This window comes from Schistocerca piceifrons, chromosome 4 (assembly GCF_021461385.2).
Source record: "Schistocerca piceifrons isolate TAMUIC-IGC-003096 chromosome 4, iqSchPice1.1, whole genome shotgun sequence".
Taxonomy (NCBI): Eukaryota; Metazoa; Arthropoda; class Insecta; order Orthoptera; family Acrididae; genus Schistocerca; species Schistocerca piceifrons.
The window spans coordinates 527,264,260-527,284,563 of record NC_060141.1 but is presented as its reverse complement, the minus strand read 5'-3'; the positions used below and the strand labels follow the sequence as shown (position 1 = coordinate 527,284,563).

The following is a 20,304-nucleotide window of genomic DNA, read 5'->3' as shown; positions in this document are numbered from 1 at the left end:
ATTTTGGAAAGTACAGATAATTTCTATAAGTGGCTGGACATTCATGTCGTATTAACACAACTCTAAATTTTTTGTGCTGGTGATATCAACGAACGTGCACATTCCGAGTGCAAGTTCACCACAGTCAATAGTACAAGGAGTACATGGAGTACAAGGAGTTCATGCCAGAATTTTTATCTGACGTGTGCAGTTAATCAAGAAGATGAAAACATAAACAGACGAATCTGGAATTAATACTGGACAAACAGGTTGTAATGACGAAAATGTGATGGCAGGGGTGAAATTTTCTATCTGAATCGCCAGAATTATACTGGACACAGATAATAAAAGCCGTTCAAGCACTGTAATAGAAAATTTGGGACGAAATCAACGCAGAGCAAACAAATTGTACAACTATTGAGAGTTTTTCGAGGATAAACCATCCAAAGGACTAACTTGACATATTTTTCCAAAACTTGAACACTTTCGAGGGCTCAGGTCTTCAGTTTGATAGTGATGAAGCGGTGCTAGCAGAGGTGAGGTTGTGGATCCGTCAACAAAGTCAACATTCTACAGTGACGCTATCAACTAACTGGTCTCTCGTTGGGGGAAGTGTGTTGGTCGCCAGGGTGACTATGTAGAGAAATGAATATGCAGACATGAAGATTAAAGATACAGAATGTTAATAAGGCTTGTTTTATTTAAAAAGTTTTAAGAGTTTTCACTTAAAAAATTCGGAGGCATTGCTTTTCAGCATGCCCTCGTGATTTCTACCTTCAACGCTTGCGTATTGTGAATTATCGGTTGCTATACAAAAAGAAAAGGAACAATACTGCACTTCTTTTTATTTTGTGAACAGACATTTTACATAATATTTTTCTTAGTGTATTCCTCATATTTGCTTGTCATAGCAGTTTAAAAACGTGCCTGATGTAATTAATGCAGCGCTTGATCTGAAGGGAAGTCTATAGCAAAATTTGTTTCGGCGAGTGAATATGGAGAAAGAGGGTATATAACCAAGATCTCCATAAATAATATGGCTTAAATTTATTGCGGTGGATTAATTCCGTCTGTAAAGTCAACGACCATTTAAATTACATAACGCCGAATTTGCGGTAAAGAGAACAACAATGCAAATCTAAAAAGAAAGCTACTTGCAAGGAAAAATGTTGAATATATGCCGGTGGTAAAGTTAAACAAAATAAGGTCCGCACGCACGTGTTTTCACACACGTGATCTCTGTTTGGAACATTTCATTAACAATATTACGAAACTGTTGCATGAGTGAAGTGAGCTTTGTTGGAGTGGAGCAGGAATACAAAAACTTGTAAAAAAAGTGTTACAGAAAAACCAAAATATGCATTGAATAAGTATCCTTCTTTTCTAGCTTCCTTATTGTAGCACGTGCTAGATAAGAAACAAGTAATTAGAAACGTACAATTAAGATGTCTGATGGAGGGCAGATGTAAGTTATAAAGAAACAGACAGGGTATACAGAGATGGGTAAAGGTAATGGTTATTGTTTGTGTAGAATTTTGGTTAAGTCTTTATCTGTTCGTCGGTGACAAGTGACTGATGTTGATGAAGCAATAGCTGGCTCTATCCTACTTTTAAGGAGATCCAGAGATCTGTGGTATTTAGCTACACGTGACACGGTGTCCCCTATGATTCACTAATAGTTAAGTGAAATCCACTCTTCTCGCATGCAATCTGACATGTCATGTTATTGGTCTCATCATCTTGAACAATGTCATCAGTTTTTGAAACAAAGGTAATTATTTAGCATGCAAATAATTCTGAGACTCAAAATGCTTCAAAATATCCTGTGCTGTGAAATAAGCTGTGGGCCTTTTAGAACGCAAAGAGTGATAGTAAAATGTGGAAATCGCTGAAAAAATTCCGGGTAGCTTTTCCCAGTGAAAATTTGGGAACGAAAGCTCTTTTATTTGAATTTATTTGTGACAACCGGGACCCGGAAAAAAACCGTATATTATATTAGTAAGCACTGCCACGCTTTGGGTAGAGTGGACAGTTTGATGAGATCGTGTTTCATTTTCCACCACAGCCTTTGCCGTTTGCATTGTGCTGGATCTCCCGTGACCTACAAATCCTATGAGATACGAGATTTCTGTCGATTAGAGATGGCCGTGATTGCTGTGTTCGTTGGTTTAGTTATTACCAGACACGATCTCAGTATATTTTTATATTACCGGTTCAGACAGTCTATAACGGTAGTCTTCAAATCCACACATATTATGTATGTAAGTATGTTTATATGTATGTATGTTTCACATCTCCTCCTAAACCACTGAATCGATTTCAACCAAACTTGGTGCACATACTGCTTACGAACTGAAAAGGACCACTGTGGGGGTAAGAATCACGTGCCTATCAAAGGGGTGGGGGTGGGAGCTCGAAAGGAGCGTAGCTCACGATTCTCCAGTACGCTGACTGAAATCGTCTAGTATTTGACTTTCAACAAGCTTTACACATAATTTCAAAACATAATGAAACTTTTTCTCTGTTACAAATCCCACAAAATTTTGAAAGAAAAATTTAGTCGCTCTTCCTTCTCAGTCCCAGGATCGACTTCAACTACACTTAGTACATGTGTTACTTACTATCTGGAAAAAATACTATGGGGAAACAAAACACCAAGCTCCAATTGGAATGGGGGTAATAACGTGGTGATGGAGAGAGAAGAGGCTTGGTGGACAAGAAGATGGGTAGATAGAGGGGGAGGTGGGGATGGACAGAAAGAGGGGGAGGAGCTGGACAATGAGAGGGGGGAGGAGGAGGTGAACTAATAGAAGATCGGAACAAAAACGTACCCGGGCAACGCTGAGTAGTAAACTAGCCTAAGCATAAAAATAAAAAGAGACATAAAATACTTTCAGTGTTATACAGCATTTAAATAGTGAATTTCTCACACTGCAAAAGCGCTCTACAGGATGTCCATGCATTGAAAATAATTTAAAATGTGTTCTGTGAGACTATACACAGAGACACCGAAACAAAAATTAAAATCATGTCATAGTCGCTGGGCATGGATGTGTGTGATGTCCTTAGGTTAGTTCGGTTTACGTAGTTGACCACGATGGCACCGAAACAGAGGACGACCGAAGAAAGGCAGAAATACTGAATTCAGTGTTCCGAAACTGTTTCACTGCGGAAAATCGTAACACGGTCCCTGACTTCAGCCGTCACACGGACGCCAAAATGGAAAATATTGAAATAAACGATATCGGAATTGAAAAACAACTGCTATCACTTAGTAGCGGAAAAGCATCCGGACCAGACGAGATACCCTTAAGATTCTACAGTGATTATGCTAAAGAACTTGCCCCCTTTCTATCAGCAATTTATCGTAGATCGCTGGAAGAACGTAAAGTACCTAGCGACTGGAAGAAAGCGCAGGTCGTTCCCATTTTCAAGAAGGGTCATAAATCAGATGCGAATAATTATAGGCCTATTTCGCTTACGTCAATCTGTTGTAGAATAATGGAACATGTTTTGTGTTCTCGTATTATGACGTTCTTAGATAATACAAATCTCCTTCATCATAACCAACACGGATTCCGCAAACAGAGATCATGTGAAACTCAGCTCGCCCTATTTGCCCAAGAAATTCACAGTGCCGTAGACACTGGCGAGCAGATTGATGCCGTATTCCTGGACTTCAGGAAGGCATTTGATACGGTTCCGCACTTACGTTTAGTGAAAAAAATACGAGCTTACGGAATATCGGACCAGGTTTGTGATTGGATTCAGGATTTCCTAGAAGAAAGAACACAACATGTCATTCTTAACGGTTCAAAATCTGCAGATGTAGAGGTAATTTCGGGAGTACCGCAGGGAAGCGTGATAGGACCTTTATTGTTTACAATATACATAAATGACTTAGTTGACAACATCGGTAGCTCCGTGAGGCTATTTGCAGATGACACGGTTGTCTACAAGAAAGTAGCAACATCAGAAGACTCGTACGTACTCCAGGAGGACCTGCAGAGGATTAATGCATGGTGCGACAGCTGGCAGCTTTCCCTAAACGTAGATAAATGTAATATAATGCGCATACATAGGGGCAGAAATCCATTCCAGTACGATTATGCCATAGGTGGTAAATCATTGGAAGCGGTAACGACCGTAAAATACTTAGGAGTTACTATCCGGAGCGATCTGAAGTGGAATGATCACATAAAACAAATAGTGGGAAAAGCAGGCGCCAGGTTGAGATTCATAGGAAGAATTCTAAGAAAATGTGACTCATCGACGAAAGAAGTAGCTTACAAAACGCTTGTTCGTCCGATTCTTGAGTATTGCTCATCAGTATGGGACCCTTACCAGGTTGGATTAATAGAAGAGATAGACATGATCCAGCGAAAAGCAGCGCGATTCGTCATGGGGACATTTAGTCAGCGTGAGAGCGTTACGGAGATGCTGAACAAGCTCCAGTGGCGGACACTTCAAGAAAGGCGTTACGCAATACGGAGAGGTTTATTATCGAAATTACGAGAGAGCACATTCCGGGAAGAGATGGGCAACATATTACTACCGCCCACATATATCTCGCGTAATGATCACAACGAAAAGATCCGAGAAATTAGAGCAAATACGGAGACTTACAAGCAGTCGTTCTTCCCACGCACAATTCGTGAATGGAACAGGGAAGGGGGGATCAGATAGTGGTACAATAAGTACCCTCCGCCACACACCGCAAGGTGGCTCGCGGAGTATAGATGTAGATGTAGATGTTCTAAGTCTAGGGGATTGATGACCTCAGATGTTAAGTCCCATAGTGCTTAGAACCATTTCAACCAATCATAATCGCCATTTGGTAATGGTTAAAAGTGCGACAAAAATGTATTGCGTAGCATGTGATAATCTGTTTAGTTAAAGTGGCAATCTTAGAACAAAACGTCTACAATTTATTTACTCGTACGCTAGATAGATAACTATGTAGAATTGAGCGGTTTGCACGGAAACTCATTCATAAAAGAGGAGCTGAACTTCAAATGCTGCAGCGGTTCTAGGCGCTACAGTCTGGAACCGCGCGACCGCTACGGTCGCAGGTTCGAATCCTGCCTCGGGCATGGGTGTGTCTGATGTCCTTAGGTTAGTTAGGTTTAAGTAGTTCTAAGTTGTAGGGGACTTATGACCTCAGAAGTTAAGTCCCATAGTGCTCAGAGCCATTTGAACCATTTTTTTTTCAAATACCGCAGCCAACAATCCTTGACGATATTAAGAGCAGGTATTACGACAAAAAGGTTTCATCGATGTTCGGAATGAATTATCTGACAACGACACAAAACATCGAATTGCAGCGAACGGTGCTTTGTTGGCAAAATACCCAAATGCTGTGCCTCGCTCAGGAGTGTTATTTTATTATGACTGATGGATGTATTGTAGTTAACACAGGGGGATCTTGTTTTCTGGTGCAAGGAAAGTCACTATCATGTTAATGTGTGGTCTAGGATGTCAACGCCTGGACCTAACCACGCCCTACAACTCTTTATGGGAAATAACCCAGTCCCATGTGGCTCAACGTCGGTACAAGACGCCGAGAACTGTGAAAAAGTTTTGAGGAAACCTTTCGAAGTATAATCCCTGAGACGTTCTGCAAAATGTGAAGGGTGACATGAGATGCATAGATCTATGAGGAAGCACGATGGTACACATACTGATCTACTGGCTACATAGTTTTTGTGTGCAAGTACTCCAAAATACAATATACTCTTTTGACCTAGGCGTGTCGAGGCTGTTCAGTATCGATGCGGAGCTGGAGGTGATTGTGTACATTGAGGTACGCGTCCGGAATAAACGAATACTGTTCTTTCAGCTAGCTATCCAGCTCCTTCCTGTTTGGTGTGTAGTTTTCAAGCTGTCTGTCTACAAGATTTTTGTATTTTCAAAATGAAACTACAATTCATAAAACGGAGCGTAGAATGACTGACGATTGCGTTCAGAACTGTAGCAAATTTGAAACTTAGCTTCAGGTTCTCAAGATGAGAAAGGCTGTGTTTTCTTTTTCCGTCGTTTTCAGTATTACCTGAGGTAACTTCGCGAAACATAACAGAGGCCAGATTCGAAGATATCCTCTGAGGTTTTTCAAAGAGGGCACGTATGCTTGTAACAAGACATATTTCGGTTTGGAGAATCATAACATTACAACATTGATGAAAATAAGGCTCTTTCAAACAGCCGATAAAGGACCTTATCTGGACTTCCTGGAAGACCCATAAATCCACACATCAAACAGGAAACCTGATAGATTGCGGAGTAGACAAAATGAGTCTATTACCGACGAGTACTTTTATGTATAAGTGACGTCCAGCTCCGCAAAAATGAGTTTCGGTTCTTCAGTGGGTGCAATTCGTAAGGTACAAGCGGACGCATAATTTTTGTCTACTGCAAAATTTACCTGTGCCAATATTAAAAAATGGATGATGGTATAAAAGGAGACATACGTAGCAACAGCTATGAGATGAAGCAGCAGATTTGTACTGTACTAAACTTTAATTTTAATTCAGTTTATGTTTGTTTCAGGCTCGCAATAATTTTAATTACGAAAATTATTTAAAACACTAAAAGGAACAGGAATAAGATGTGCTCTAAAATACTATAGGGAATCTGATTCGTTCATTTATCGGAGAGAAGACGCTAAAGGCAGAACCAGACAAGGAAGACGAGACTGAAAATCGCTGTCTGAGACTTTTTATGCAGCCGGCGTTTACTGTCAACATCACAGAGAAAACATCGAGAACTAATTATTTAGCGGTCAGATACATAGGAAAAGAATCATCAGGACGCGGAAGGGGGGGAAAAGGAGATACAAAGATGCCACTGCTTAAAAGTGACAGAACAGATGACTCCCAATTACGCGAATATGAATTACTTTTCATACGTAATTATTTACGACTGTATACAAGTCCTTACTGTACGAATGCTACAGTTACTTGTTATTGTGTGGTGTAAAAAAACTTATTGGCAATCTTATGTAATATTAAACTTCCTGACAAATGAAAATTGTATGACGGACCGTCACTCCAACCAGGGACCTTTGCCTTTCAAGAGAAAGCTACTGAACTAACCGAGCACGACTCAGGACCCATCCCCATAGCTTTAATTCTGCCGGTACCTCATCTCCGACCTCCTACATTCTGTTAGTATAATGTTGTATAAACAGTAACTCAGAAAAAAGTCAGTGGTATAAAGACGAAATTAGGTTGTACAAAGAGTAGTGCAAATAAAAAGTAAAGAAATGGGAAAACGCCAGATGACAAATGCAGAAGTGCAGGGCTCAATACTCCATGCGTCCTGGGAGTTTACTGCCTCTCGTCGGATCCGTCACCCCTGTTAACGTGCGCCGTTGTTCGGAGCCCTCGTTAAACTGTTCCCTGTCCTCCTTCCCCGTAACTAGCTGGATAAGTTCGAAGGTCAGAGTAAGGCAGGGGTAAAAGGGCTGCGCACAGCAAACTGCTGTGGTGTTCAAACAGTAATGAAAATTTTTCTCATTGTAACGAAGCAGTTTGCACGTTTGTCATAAAGTACACTACCTGATAAATAAAAGCTAACCACCCAGGAGGGGAGGAGGAAACGGAATGAAACTTCACGCTTTCAGAGGGTATGTGATTACAAAATAAAGTCAAATTTACAAAGAAATTGACAGGATGACCACACTTATGACTATGTGCCCTCCTGGCGTGGATGGATGCACTGATTCGGTTGCGGAAGATGCCATAAAGCCTTTGTTTTCCTTCGTGAGGCAAGCTGACCAACAACTGTTGTAACTGGTCTTTGATATCCTGGACACTGGCAATGGGACGGTGTTGACATCCCAGCTGGTCCCAAAATTTTCTGTCGGGGACAGGTCTGGAGATATTGTAGACCATGGGATTATCTCAACATCATGCACAGCATTTACAGAGACACGTGCCTTGTGTGGACTAGCATTTTCATGTTGAAAAATGGTAGCACGGTACTGTCGCATGAGAGTTAATACATGAGAATGCAGGACGAAAAAATGGTTCAAATGGCTCTGAGCAGGTGCAAGCCTAGGAACATTCATGGTTCTGTAGCCAACCGCAAACATTTTTCCATGAAGGTAAAATCCGTCTTGTCTTCAAAAATGGTTCAAATGGCTCTAAGCACCAGGGGACTTAACATCTGAGGTCATCAGTCCCCTAGAACTTATAACTATTTAAATATAACTAACCTAAGGACATCACACACACACATGCCCGAGGCAGGATTCGAAACTGCGACCGTAGCGGTCGCGCGGTTCCAGACTGAAGCGCCTAGAACCGCTCGGCCACCTCGGCCAGCAGAATGCAGGACGTCTGTCATGTATCGTTGTGCCTTCAGAGTTCCTCCAATCACTTCCTACCATGACCCGTCGACAACCTACACGGTGACCTCACCAGTAACACCACTGTGCACCTCCAAAACTTTGGAAGAGTAGGATCTCTTCCCAGGTCGCGGCCATACTCGTCGACGATTATCGTAGCGGTAGCTTAGAACCACTATTCTTTGATGAACACAATATGACACCATTAATCCAAGCTTTCTGCGCCACTCCAAACACAGCCGTTTCTGGTGTGCAGTCTGCACATGGGACGGTAATTCCCAAGCCCGTCTACTGCTAGTGTCCGACCACTGTTGCAAGATGACACAGAATGTTGCAGGAAGTCCATTACTTGCTCTCGTAAGGCACACGCAGACGTGAAATGGTTACGATGCGCTTGGTGCGCAATAGTCAATACGTGATCATCCCTTGTCTTGTGTTGGTCAGACGTGGTCGAAATGAACCTTGAAGACCGGTATACCTTCTCTCAAGTACCTTTGCAGTCCATCATGGGCCCATTGTCACATCCGAATGACCCACAAATCTACATATCCGATTCGACCAGCTGGCCGAAAACAGACCCACAATGAGTCCGCTTCAACCTCTGACCTTTGCTGATAACGCTGTCTCACACGTTTGTGCGACATATGCGCGTCCTTCACAGTGATTACTCAATATATGAAGCAGTCCACGGTTCTTACACACCCAACTTGGCCTAGTAACAATACTAAATACGACGATCACTAATGCACTCTGGTGGACTCTCCATAATTATAACCATTTACAACCAGTTGATGGCGTGTTAATGTAACAAGTTGCATTAACATTCGACCATATCTTCTAGCTGTGTTCCTTTTTTTGTGGGGTAGTGTATTTTAGTCTTAATTTCGTCACTTACAACCATTATCATGTGACAGTAGTGTCTGGCTTCTTTTTTTTTTTTTTAATATCGGATCTGATATATGGGCTGGGACAAATAAAAGTGGCCCAGAGCACAGGGTTCCAGGGTACAAAGAAAAACAGCAGAAAAAAGGAAATACAGTAATAATCTGACTATAGCACATGTTGAAAGAGACCATTCTTTCTCTCTTCACACTTTTGGCCCCTGATCAGCAATTTGCTGAAGGCGGATCGAAGCTGGACTGCTGGAATTGCTGCAGTCTCACCCAAAATGTTGTGCTGCAGTTGTTGTAGGTTATGAGGGTTACTGCGATACACCTTAGGCTTGAGGGCTCCCCGCACAAAGTAATCACCCATTGACAGATGAGATGACGCGGGTAGTCAGCTAGTGCCCCGGCCAGACTAACTTTTACTAACAACTCGGTCAGGCATGAAGATTGCGTAAACGTGCTCCAAAGTTCGGCCGGTTATGTGGCCAGTTGCTCCATCCTGTTGGAAGTAACTGTAAGTCTTTTCCTCCTCCGTCAATGCTGTCCCACATAGTCGTCCAGTGGTATCCGCTCGTTCGACCCATTTTTACTTGCCTCGTGTTCAAGGTGTTCCAAGAGGAATACTAAATATTTTAGGAGATAGTAGTATAGATTGACTCACACAAAACATTCCATATTACATGTGTCCATCTGTTACTGGTTGCACAGATACAGCTTTCAGAATGTACCCAGACAAACAGAGAAGGCAAATGATTAAGTGCAAAGTTGATTTTCATTAATTACACCTTCGGCATTAATGCACTGTCCAGTTCTCTAACCAATACTACCTGTAGCTTTTATGGCCGGTCCATGTTGCCGAGAGGTTCTAGGAGCTTCAGTCTGGAACCGCGCTACCGCTACGGTCGCAGGTTCGAATCCTGCCTGGGGCATGGATGTGTGTGATGTCCTTAGGTTGGTTAGGTTTAAGTAGTTTTAAATTCTAGGGAACTGATGACCACAGAAGTTAAGTCCCATAGTGCTCAGAGCCATTTGAACCATTTGTAGCTTTTCCGACGGTGTCTTGGTGCTTCTTTTCATGGGGGGGGTGGGGGGGGGGGGGGGGGAGAGCACTGTTCATAATCCGTTCTATAACTCTTGTTGTTACTTTTTGTTTGTAGACTTTGCAGTCAACAGGCATAAACGTAAAGGATTAAGGTCCGACGACGTGATCATTTATGCTGATCCATCTTCCAGGGAGCGTTACGTTTAGAAGATGTGTCTCCTGACGACTAGACTATACAATGGTCTGTAGCCGAACGATCCTCTTCCAATAACGGCGAAAGCTAGCTCTCAAGAAAATCTAGATAACGGAGTCCTGTGTGACGATGCGGTTAACATAACAGGCCCAGTCAACTGTCTCTCATACCTCATCACACATTTACAGAGAAGCGTCATGAAAATGTGTCTCTACAAAGGCATGCGGTTTTTTGTCGGACGACCGACGTGAGCTACAAGCGTTACGGTATTGATATCGTGACGAGTGAAAGTGGTTTCATCAGTAAACAGTATTAATAGGATTGTCAGTGATTTGCAGTTAGTAAATGACAGAGTTCCAATCTGCATTCATATCCGTATATCCTTCTTGTGTTGAACCCGCTGTAAATGATAAAGTCAGGGGCCGTTATAACGCCCCCCCCCCCCCCCTCACCCAGTTTCGCACCGAACTTTATTATTCGCATACGCTGAAGATGAAGTTATATTTAATTAGTTTAGCATAACAAGTAATAGCTTCTTTTCATAAAACTCATTGGCGTGCCCTACTATTCATGTGAAGTCTAAGGAAAACTTCTAAATGATAACATGTCCGCCGGCCGGGGTGGCCGAGCGGTTCTAGGCGCTACAGTCTGGAACCGCGCGACCGCTACGGTCGCAGGTTCGAATCCTACCTCGGGCGTGGATGTGTGTGATGCCCTTGGGTTAGTTAGGTTTAAGTAGTTCTAATTTCTAGGGGACTGATGACCTCAGAAGTTAAGTCCCATAGCGCTCAGAGTTATTTTGATAACATGTCCTTTGTCAAATACTCGATTTTATTAATTAAAACATCCTCTTGTAACCCAACATTTATAAACACTCAACAGAAATCAAATACTGTGTGCCATTACATCTACATTCTGCCACCGATTCCCGGCCTCGCCACCGAGCAACCGTCTCTCGCCTCTCGCACACCCGACTTCCACTCACGGACGCCAACACTCAACTCTCGCTCATCCAATCGCACATAGTTGACTGCACTGCAGTCTTTGCTTTAGTTTATGACCGCTGCATAGATCGCTAGATCGATACTATGTAAGGATACAGGGATGTAAGGGTACTGTACCCTTACATATCCCCACCAAATTAACACTTTAATATGATAAAATATAATAGCGACTTTAGATTTGAATATTAAAGTTTAAAAATATGTAGAAAGACAAATAAGGAAAAAATGTAAAATTTAAAATTATAAAACTGCAGTAATTAGTCAAAACTATTTGCTTGTTATCGCAGAACCTTAATTCATTAAGGGGCTCCGGAACGCCCTATACTTGCAATGTTAAAATAACGCTTATAAATTACATCTTTCCTCACAAAGTATTTGAGGTAGGAAGCTGAACTTTTTACAGATTATTTATTGGAATACGGGCTACAACTTAAAACAGGGATTTTACAAAATTTTAGTTCAGTTATTAACTGTTCGTAGATTTTGCTACCATTTTTTTCAGTTGCAGTTACTGCAACACTGTTCCAAAAGGTGCTCATGTATGAACACTTATCACATTTCAGTTGTATTTCACTAGCAAGTCCTACGTGCTTTATTATGGAGAGTTCCAGACCAACTTCACTACAATGAATACATCTTACACAGTTTGAAAAAATTCCTTTGAGAACCGACATATCAAATATTTCATTCACATCCGATTCGCCCATAAAACATTCATAGTTTTCACTCATTGAACCAAGCTTCTTCTGTGAAGTATTTTCTTTCCCACTTTGACTGCTATGGGCAGGTGTACTTGAGAGGTTAGGTTCACTCACTTGGTTATCGTCTTTATTGTTTACAGTAATAACACATACCTTTGGCTTTCCAACATTTCTCCTTTTCTTAAAAGCCTTCAGAGGATTTCTAATAACTTTACTTTTACTCATTATTATACTTCAACAAAACAGAGACTCAAGAAACAGAATTAATTACGAATATTTTCGAGATAAAGACAGAGTAAATAAACATGAAACAATCGACAATCACACCAGCGATATATATTGAACCATCACAGGTTAGCCACAACACATACTTTATCTCACATCACTAAAATGTACCTGATGAACATGGACGTTAATAATAACACCATTTGACAGCAGTTTAACAGCGCCACAGTGGGTCACGCCCATGTAGAACACATTTCAAAAAACATTTAAAAATAGTTGTAGTCTTCGGAATTGAATAAATTATATATCTATTAAAAGGTAATAGTCTGCAGATTCAGAAAACGCAAAAAAGTAAAAATTGAACTTTTCAATATTTTGAGCCTTTCCGGAGCCCCTTAAGAATAATTCTCATTTGAGTCCCTGTTTACAATATTTTTTTATATTTGTAAATGGGAAATGGCATTTAAGAAGTGACTGTTAGTATCACTTAATTACACTGCATTAAAGTCAAAGTATATCATTAGCTGATTCAATAACTAATCAGCAACAAGATAAGTCAGGTTAATCACAAGTTCTTGTGCACCCTGCATAATCTCACTGAAATAACATGGCAACATGAAAACCCAATGCTGTAATTTCCCATTGAAATAGCATGGCTAAATGTGACACATTAATAACAATTGTCTGTTAGCGTTTACTGTTCATGTACCTTACACCGTGAATATATGGCTGCCATATTATTGTACGTGAAACACAGATACATGTGATTGTTGAAGAATTACTTTCTACTAACTTAATAAGATGAAATATGGCTGCTGGGTACTGCACCAGTCTTATGCAGTTTAGTGAAAACATAAATAAATACGTATGGATCTGGTACTCCGCGGTTAGGAAAGCGCTTGCTGTATTTTCTACAAGCAGCAGAAGCAGCGTATCCATTACTAAGCTCATAAACGAACACTTGTCAGCCACCTCAGCATTTGTAAATCAGCGCGGCATGCTTAAAAGTGAAGTAGAATTGGGCAAAAAGTCCCAATCGCAGATGAAAAACACAGATATGTAAACTCAAGGACAACTTCACAACATGTACTTAAATAGAAGATACTCGATAAAGAAACTCACTAGTCTGCGGTAGTACCAACATGCAAACTGAAAATTTATGCCTGTGATCATCTGTATTTCTGTAACCAACAAAACTTCGACACACATCGAATATTTTATTTGAATTTGTCTGTACTACTGCCTAACAAAATTTCGCTATTCCTTCTGAAACACGCTATACACTAGGTGGTTAGAAACAGTCTGAAAAGCCTGTAAGGGTGTTGCAGGGGAGGCTGTGCTGAGAAATAACTGTCTAGAAAAAAAATCGATACATTGCGCTGTTTCCGAGTTCATTCGCATGGAAGTTAGCCAATCAGGCCGTTGCGCGTGCAAATTCAATCGGACCGGTGACGCCAAATGTGTTCTTCATTTGGTTTCCTAAAATCGAAACAGGGGACGGTAGTAAATATCCAACCAGAGCTAAGAACTAGGCAGTCTCGTGTGCTACCATCTATGCCATGAAAGCAACTGACTCTCATTGAACCTAGAGGGCCGCTTGAACTTGAGCGCGCAACGGAATGATTGGCTAACTTAAATGCTAAAACTCAGAAACGGCATAACGTATCCAATTTTTCTCTTAAGACTTATTTCGCAGCACAACCTACCCTGCAACAACCTTACAAGGTTTTCAGACACTTTCTGACCACCCTGTATAGCACTGCAGATCTTCCTTTACATTAGTGTCAGTGTATGGTTCTCATGTGTATGAGAATTTTACTGTCCATGTTTTCAGAATACTGAGTGTACATAATATCTCACACGTCAAATTATTTAGAAGTTCATTGCAGTTTGTCATCCTCAAAAACTGCTAACGTCACTAATTCCTTAAGAAATACGTGCCGCCGACCCCTGTGACCGAGCGGTTCTAGGCGCTTCAGTCCGGAACCGCGCTGCTGCTATGGTCGTAAGTTCGAATCCTGCCTCGGACATGGATGTGTGCGATGTCCTTAGGTTAGTTAGGTTTAAATAGTTCTAAGTCTAGGGGACTGATGACCTCAGATGTTAAGTCCCATAGTGCTTAGAGCCATTTTTGAAGATCAGAATGGGGCGCTCCGCGGAACTCACGGACTTCGAACGTGGTCAGGTAATTGGGTGTCACTTGGTCATACGTCTGTACGCGAGATTTCCACGCTCTAAACATCCCTAAGTCCACTGTTCCCGATATGATAGTGAAGTGGGTATGTGAAGCGACACCGACAGCACAAAAGCGTACAGTTGAACCATTTGAGCCATTTGAAATAGGTGCCCCTAACAAGATGCAGCCCCACTGAATATCAGATTATCCTAGCAAACATAAGATAGCATGTCATTCTTAGCTGAGAGAATTCGTGGGAGTTGAAGGTAACATCGGGTGTAGTCCAAGAGAGTGTTATAGGACCATTTATTTTCACAATGTATACAAATGACTCAGTAGATAATATTGGAATTTCCATCAAACTTTTTACGGACGGTGTTTTTGTGTACCGAGAACTCGCAACGGTAGAAAATTAAAGCGAAATGGAGGGATTCGCAATTCATTTTCAACATAAACAAATGTAACTTACTGACCATAAATAGGCAGAAGGACCCATTATTTAATTACTTCACGATTGCAAAATGGTTCAAATGGCTCTGAGCACTATGGGACTTAACTTCTGAGGTCATTAGTCCACGATTGCAGAATAATCAATGTAAGCAGCCGCATACGTTACAGTATGTGTACGGAGCGATGTAAAGTGGAATGACCACATAAAACCCGTAAGAAATAAGAGAGATGCAAGACTAAGACTTACATCAAGGAAGTGTAGTTTACCAACAAAGGAGGTAGCTTACAATCTCCTTGTGTGACCAGCACATGAATATTGGCCGTCAGTCTGGGATCTGTAGCAGATAGTATTGATAGAGGAAATACAGACGATTCAGGGAAGAGCAGCGCCTTTTGTTACAGGTTCATTTGGTAAACGTGGAAGCATCACTGGGCAATCGCAGATGTTACAACAGAGAGTTTGTGCATCATGTAATCCAGTCAATGAAGGGCCAAAAACGTCGACTGGGGTAATACATTGGTATAGTCGAAAATTTTTGTGCAGTGTTAAGGGGAATGTCGTGAACAACATACCAAAAATGCTGAGCTGGAAAATGTTTCCCAGTATAAAAATGAACTACATTAAATTTCCTACAAAAAAGGGCCATACTCATTTTTGTCTAGGACTAATAGTTTCCACTTCGCGGTGGATTAAAAGATCGCAGATTATTGGAATATGTCTTAATGGTACAAAATTAATGTATATTGTTAAAAAAGATGGGTTAAGAACAAATATTAAATATTTGTACCACTTGTAAGTGCAGTAGGACCGTATGGAGGGGTAAATTGTGTTATGCGAGGAAAGGGGGGGGGGGGAGCAGAGTTGGAGATTGGAAGCGTTAGGGAAGGGAGGTGGCTGGGATGTGCTCATACACTTCCCTTCTTCATAGGTCTGCAAAATGAAGAGCGAGCAAGCAGTTCCCCATTCTCTCTACGGCACTATGTCACACAAAGCAACTACAGGCTATTTCACAAGTATATAATATCCTTCCGCATCTCACCTTATGAATCAATGGCGACACAGTGTACAGACACTCCCGGGGGACAGTGTTTACTTTCCACAAAGTGTGTTAACACTACACTGAACGCAGATATGAGTTACTAATAATACTAAAGCGAAAAAACGCATATGGGCAGATTCTACACAATTCTGTGCTACTCTTCTATAGGGGAAATTGATTCTTTAGCCATCTTGTATAGCAGCTTTAGTATTCTCCTAGAAAATGCGACTTCCCCCACTACGACCGCTGCTCCCTTTTAGGTTTACAGACAGACTAAATCTCCAGAGTGCTTACCGTCCATTTCTCTCACGTGAGCAAACAAAATTGTTTTACTGAGCTCGTGTGTATATAGCGAAGTTATTCTCAGTTTACTGAATATTTATTTGTCGTTGTTAAATGAGTTATTACGCAAAAAGCGCTCATCAGCTGGAACTGTCAACCGTCTACCGCACTGAGGAGCCTGTCCTATGCGTAACATGCTCTCAGTATGTATTCGATCGGCAATATCGATTTCATTGCGTCCACTATCAATGGCTGTAATACTTTTTAGCAGCTTGAGGGTATGAAATACAACTCCTGAGCCTCAGCTCTCCCAACATCTGAAGAGACCCACAGCCATAAATTGGCTCTATCTGCAACAGAAGTAGGTCACGTAGGTGTTACAGAGCTTTAGCCATTTCAATACAAATAAAGCAATGCATTAAAACAGATTACTGTTCTGAGTTTTAACATGATGAGTCCTATTCCGTCAGACATACTGAAAACCACCTTGCAAGATATACTTTGACAGTGCGGGAAGTGGCTCCACTCAGTGCAGCCATTTTTGCAAGTGCCCGAAATTCCTGAATTAAAGAGGTTTATGCACTCTACAAGCTACACAATTAATCGTGAAAGAAATGCAGTAATCAAATGGTTCAAATGACTCTGAGCACTATGGGACTTAACAGCTGTGGTCATTAGTCCCCTAGAACTTAGAACTACTTAAACCTAGAACCGCTCGGCCACAGATGTCGGCGCAGCTTTATGTATGTGCCTGTGTGAGCAATGGTCTCTTGCAAGGTGACCAACTCCAAATGTTCCTTTTTTGCAGTTCTCTCGCTAACAGTTGGGGATGGACCATCATTCACAGCCTGCAGCAGTTTGTCGGGTTTGGAAGCGATTTTGATTCACAACCTGTGAAACGCGTCTCCGGTCTGTCTCAGTCATGACTTTTTTTCCGAGCACAATACTGACGTTGTGTTTCGTGGCCACATGTGTTGCACCACTGCTTGTAGACACTGTGAACAGTCTTACAATGAAGGCTTTCACGACTGGATGTTTCAGCTGCCAGGAATTCTTCCGGGTTGTATGGCCGCGGTCCATGGAACTCTTCTACCCCTGACCTTTCGTCCAATGCTACGTTGGACATCTTCGGAGGTGCTCCTGATTGTGCTGAGTCTTGCCGACTGACGAGTCGGACGTCGAAGAACAGCCTAAATACGGTGGAAAGTGGGCGTGGTCTGGATTTCACGTGATAGCAGAGATAAACCTTGTCAAGGATAAAATATAACAATCGATCATAGTACGCCAAAGATAAAAACTTCTCGTCGATTCTGTAGCGCCACTGTCCATATATCGCTGAGTTTCATAGCTTCTTCTTTTCTGTTAAAATTATCCCCATGTTTGTATATTTCGATGGCTTCTCTATATAGCCGTGGATAATAGTTCGTCATAGTACATAAAACTTCAGTTTCCGAAAATTTCACTACGTGATCACCCAACTGAAGAGCATGTTCCGCCAGGGCTGACTTGTCTGTTTTCCCTAGTCGGCAAAGACTTTTATGTTCCTTCAACCGTGTATTCACACATCTCTTTGTAGTTACAATGTAGATCCTACCACATGTACACGGCATCTTGTATGCACCACTTACAGACAGATGGGGACGTTCATCCTTGACGGAACGAAGTGTCTGGCCTATTTTCTTAGTTGGTCTGAAAACCGGTCGAACGTTATGTTTCCTTAAAATCTTGCCGATTTTATCCGTTACTTTTTTGATGAAAGATAAAGAAACCGTCTTCTTCCATCGCTGTGTCCTATCGTTGTCCTTTGGCCTCCTGTTAGCCGCTCGCAAAACTTACTAGAGTACCCATTTTCCTCAAAAGCCTGATTTAGATGTTTTAACTCTGCGTCCAGATATTCCAGCTCACAAATCCTTTTAGCTCTGCCAACTTTCCACGGTATTTAGGCTGTTCGCCGGCCGGAGTGGCTGTGCGGTTCTGGGCGCTACAGTCTGGAACCGAGCGACCGCTACGGTCGCAGGTTCGAATCCTGCCTCGGGCATGGATGTGTGTGATGTCCTTAGGTTACTTAGGTTTAATTAGTTCTAAGTTCTAGGCGACTGATGACCTCAGAAGTTAAGTCGCATAGTGCTCAGAACCATTTGAACCATTTAGGCTGTTCTTCGACGTCCGACTCGTCAGTCGGCAAGACTCAGCACAAACAGGAGCACTTCCGAAGACGTCCAACGTAGCTTTGGACGAAACGTCAGGGATAGAAAAGTTCCATGGACCGCGGCCATACAACCCGGAAGAATTCTCGGCGTTTGAACAGCCCGCCGCGAAAAATCAGCATATCGAGCAGCTTCACACACTGTACAGTTACAGGCATGGCCAAACACTATTGCCCTTTTTGTCACTCTGTCACGCCCTTACATTTACCTACGTTTACCTACAATCTCATCTTGAGGTCTCGCTGACCGCTACTTCCTTATGTTCACGTAGAGGCAGTGCGCGAGCAGTTGAGCACGTGGCTCGATCACTGCATCATCTGTAAACACTTTATGAGTCATCCGTGCGTGCGCACTGGACTATATTTTTTTGTCCTGTGAACTTACTTCACATGGCTAGCAGATTACTGTTGTAGCAGACAGCGGCCTCGATCTGTCACGTCACTGAGTGTCACACGTTTCCGTGCCGACCCACCTTATTTGGTTCATACAGTATCGACATTCCGCAAGTCTCTTTTACGAAGCTCAAAGATCACTCAGACTGTAGATATGGGGGTACTACAGCCCCATGAGTTCGTAAATTAGACACAAGGAACATGAAAAATATTTGGAAAGACGAATCGAGAACAGATTACGACGCTAAGACTAAATTCTAGGGTAATAAGTCCCTTTTCTAGAACGTAGTTTCGGTTTGTATACTGTAGTTATATTTTTAAGAATATTCAAATATCATCTTAACTTTTTTTGCTTTATGCTATTAATTTAGAAACTCTAAGTCTTCATCGATAGCATATAAACAAAAGACAATCAATGGTGCTCCGCGGAGACAAAACAGGAAGAGAACAGTCTTTATTCTCCTTAATAAAATATTAAGCAGCTGACGTCCCGGATTTATAGCATTATGAAACGAAGATGATTATTATTCCATACTCAAGAACGCGAAAGCCTTTTTACTGGCTCCGTCTAGTTTTTGTTGTGTATAGAGATCGCTGTATTTTTTGTAAGAAAGCTCATCGTCATTGCACAGCTTATTGGCCACGTTCGACAGTCTTGTGCGTGGAAAGACGCTTCTTTATCAAGTCCAGAATAACAAAGTCTACATGAAATAACTGGTGAAGTAATTCTACTTTACAAGTTATAAGTTACATGCGTAATTACAAAAGATTCTCACCATCACCGCGTGCATTTTGATGTCCATCATGTTCTTCACCTCGAGCGCCATTTCCCGTATGAGGATCAGGCCATCCTTTCGTGTTACGTCAACATCGTGGTCTTGGTATTTCTGCAACGTAAGAAAAACACAATTATTCAGTTTCACAGTTCACTTCAATGGCTGCTGTGTAGTCTGAGTATTTCTGTCCGTAAGGAATTATACATTAATTAGGTTATCTGTCTGCCGACTGTGAGTAATTTACTTAATTAATTGGTTACGTCGGAAGTTGCTTGTGCTACCGTAGCACAAAAGGTGCTGCAATTGCCCTATCTGAACTCATTAATTCATAAATTACACTCATCGAATAGTAAATTATACTCCATGGATTAAATTATGTAGGAAATCCTTGAGAGATGCAGAAAGAGTCGACGCACCGTCAGGTGGTTTGCGGGGTATGGATGTAGATGTACACATCTAGAGAAACTATTATTCGAAACTCCTGTAGGAGGTACCAGCAATCATCGTGGCAATGATAAAGGTATTATTTCACCTTAGCTATTCTGCGATGTAATGTATTATTTTCCCCCCACTAATTTTGGCCTTAGATCACTCCAAAGCATC

At 41.7% G+C, this 20,304-nt stretch overlaps 1 protein-coding gene across 1 annotated transcript in view; it reads right to left on the bottom strand.

The window, feature by feature from the left end:
• The window catches only part of LOC124795457 (voltage-dependent calcium channel subunit alpha-2/delta-3), a 496,470-nt gene extending 476,662 nt beyond the window's left edge, over positions 1 to 19,808 (bottom strand). The window contains exon 1 of the mRNA XM_047259484.1: positions 19,702 to 19,808. Coding sequence (XP_047115440.1) covers positions 19,702 to 19,752 — 51 coding nt within the window. The 5' untranslated portion in view covers positions 19,753 to 19,808. The remainder of the gene's footprint in view (positions 1 to 19,701) is intronic.
• Between the last annotated feature and the right edge of the window lie 496 nt (positions 19,809 to 20,304).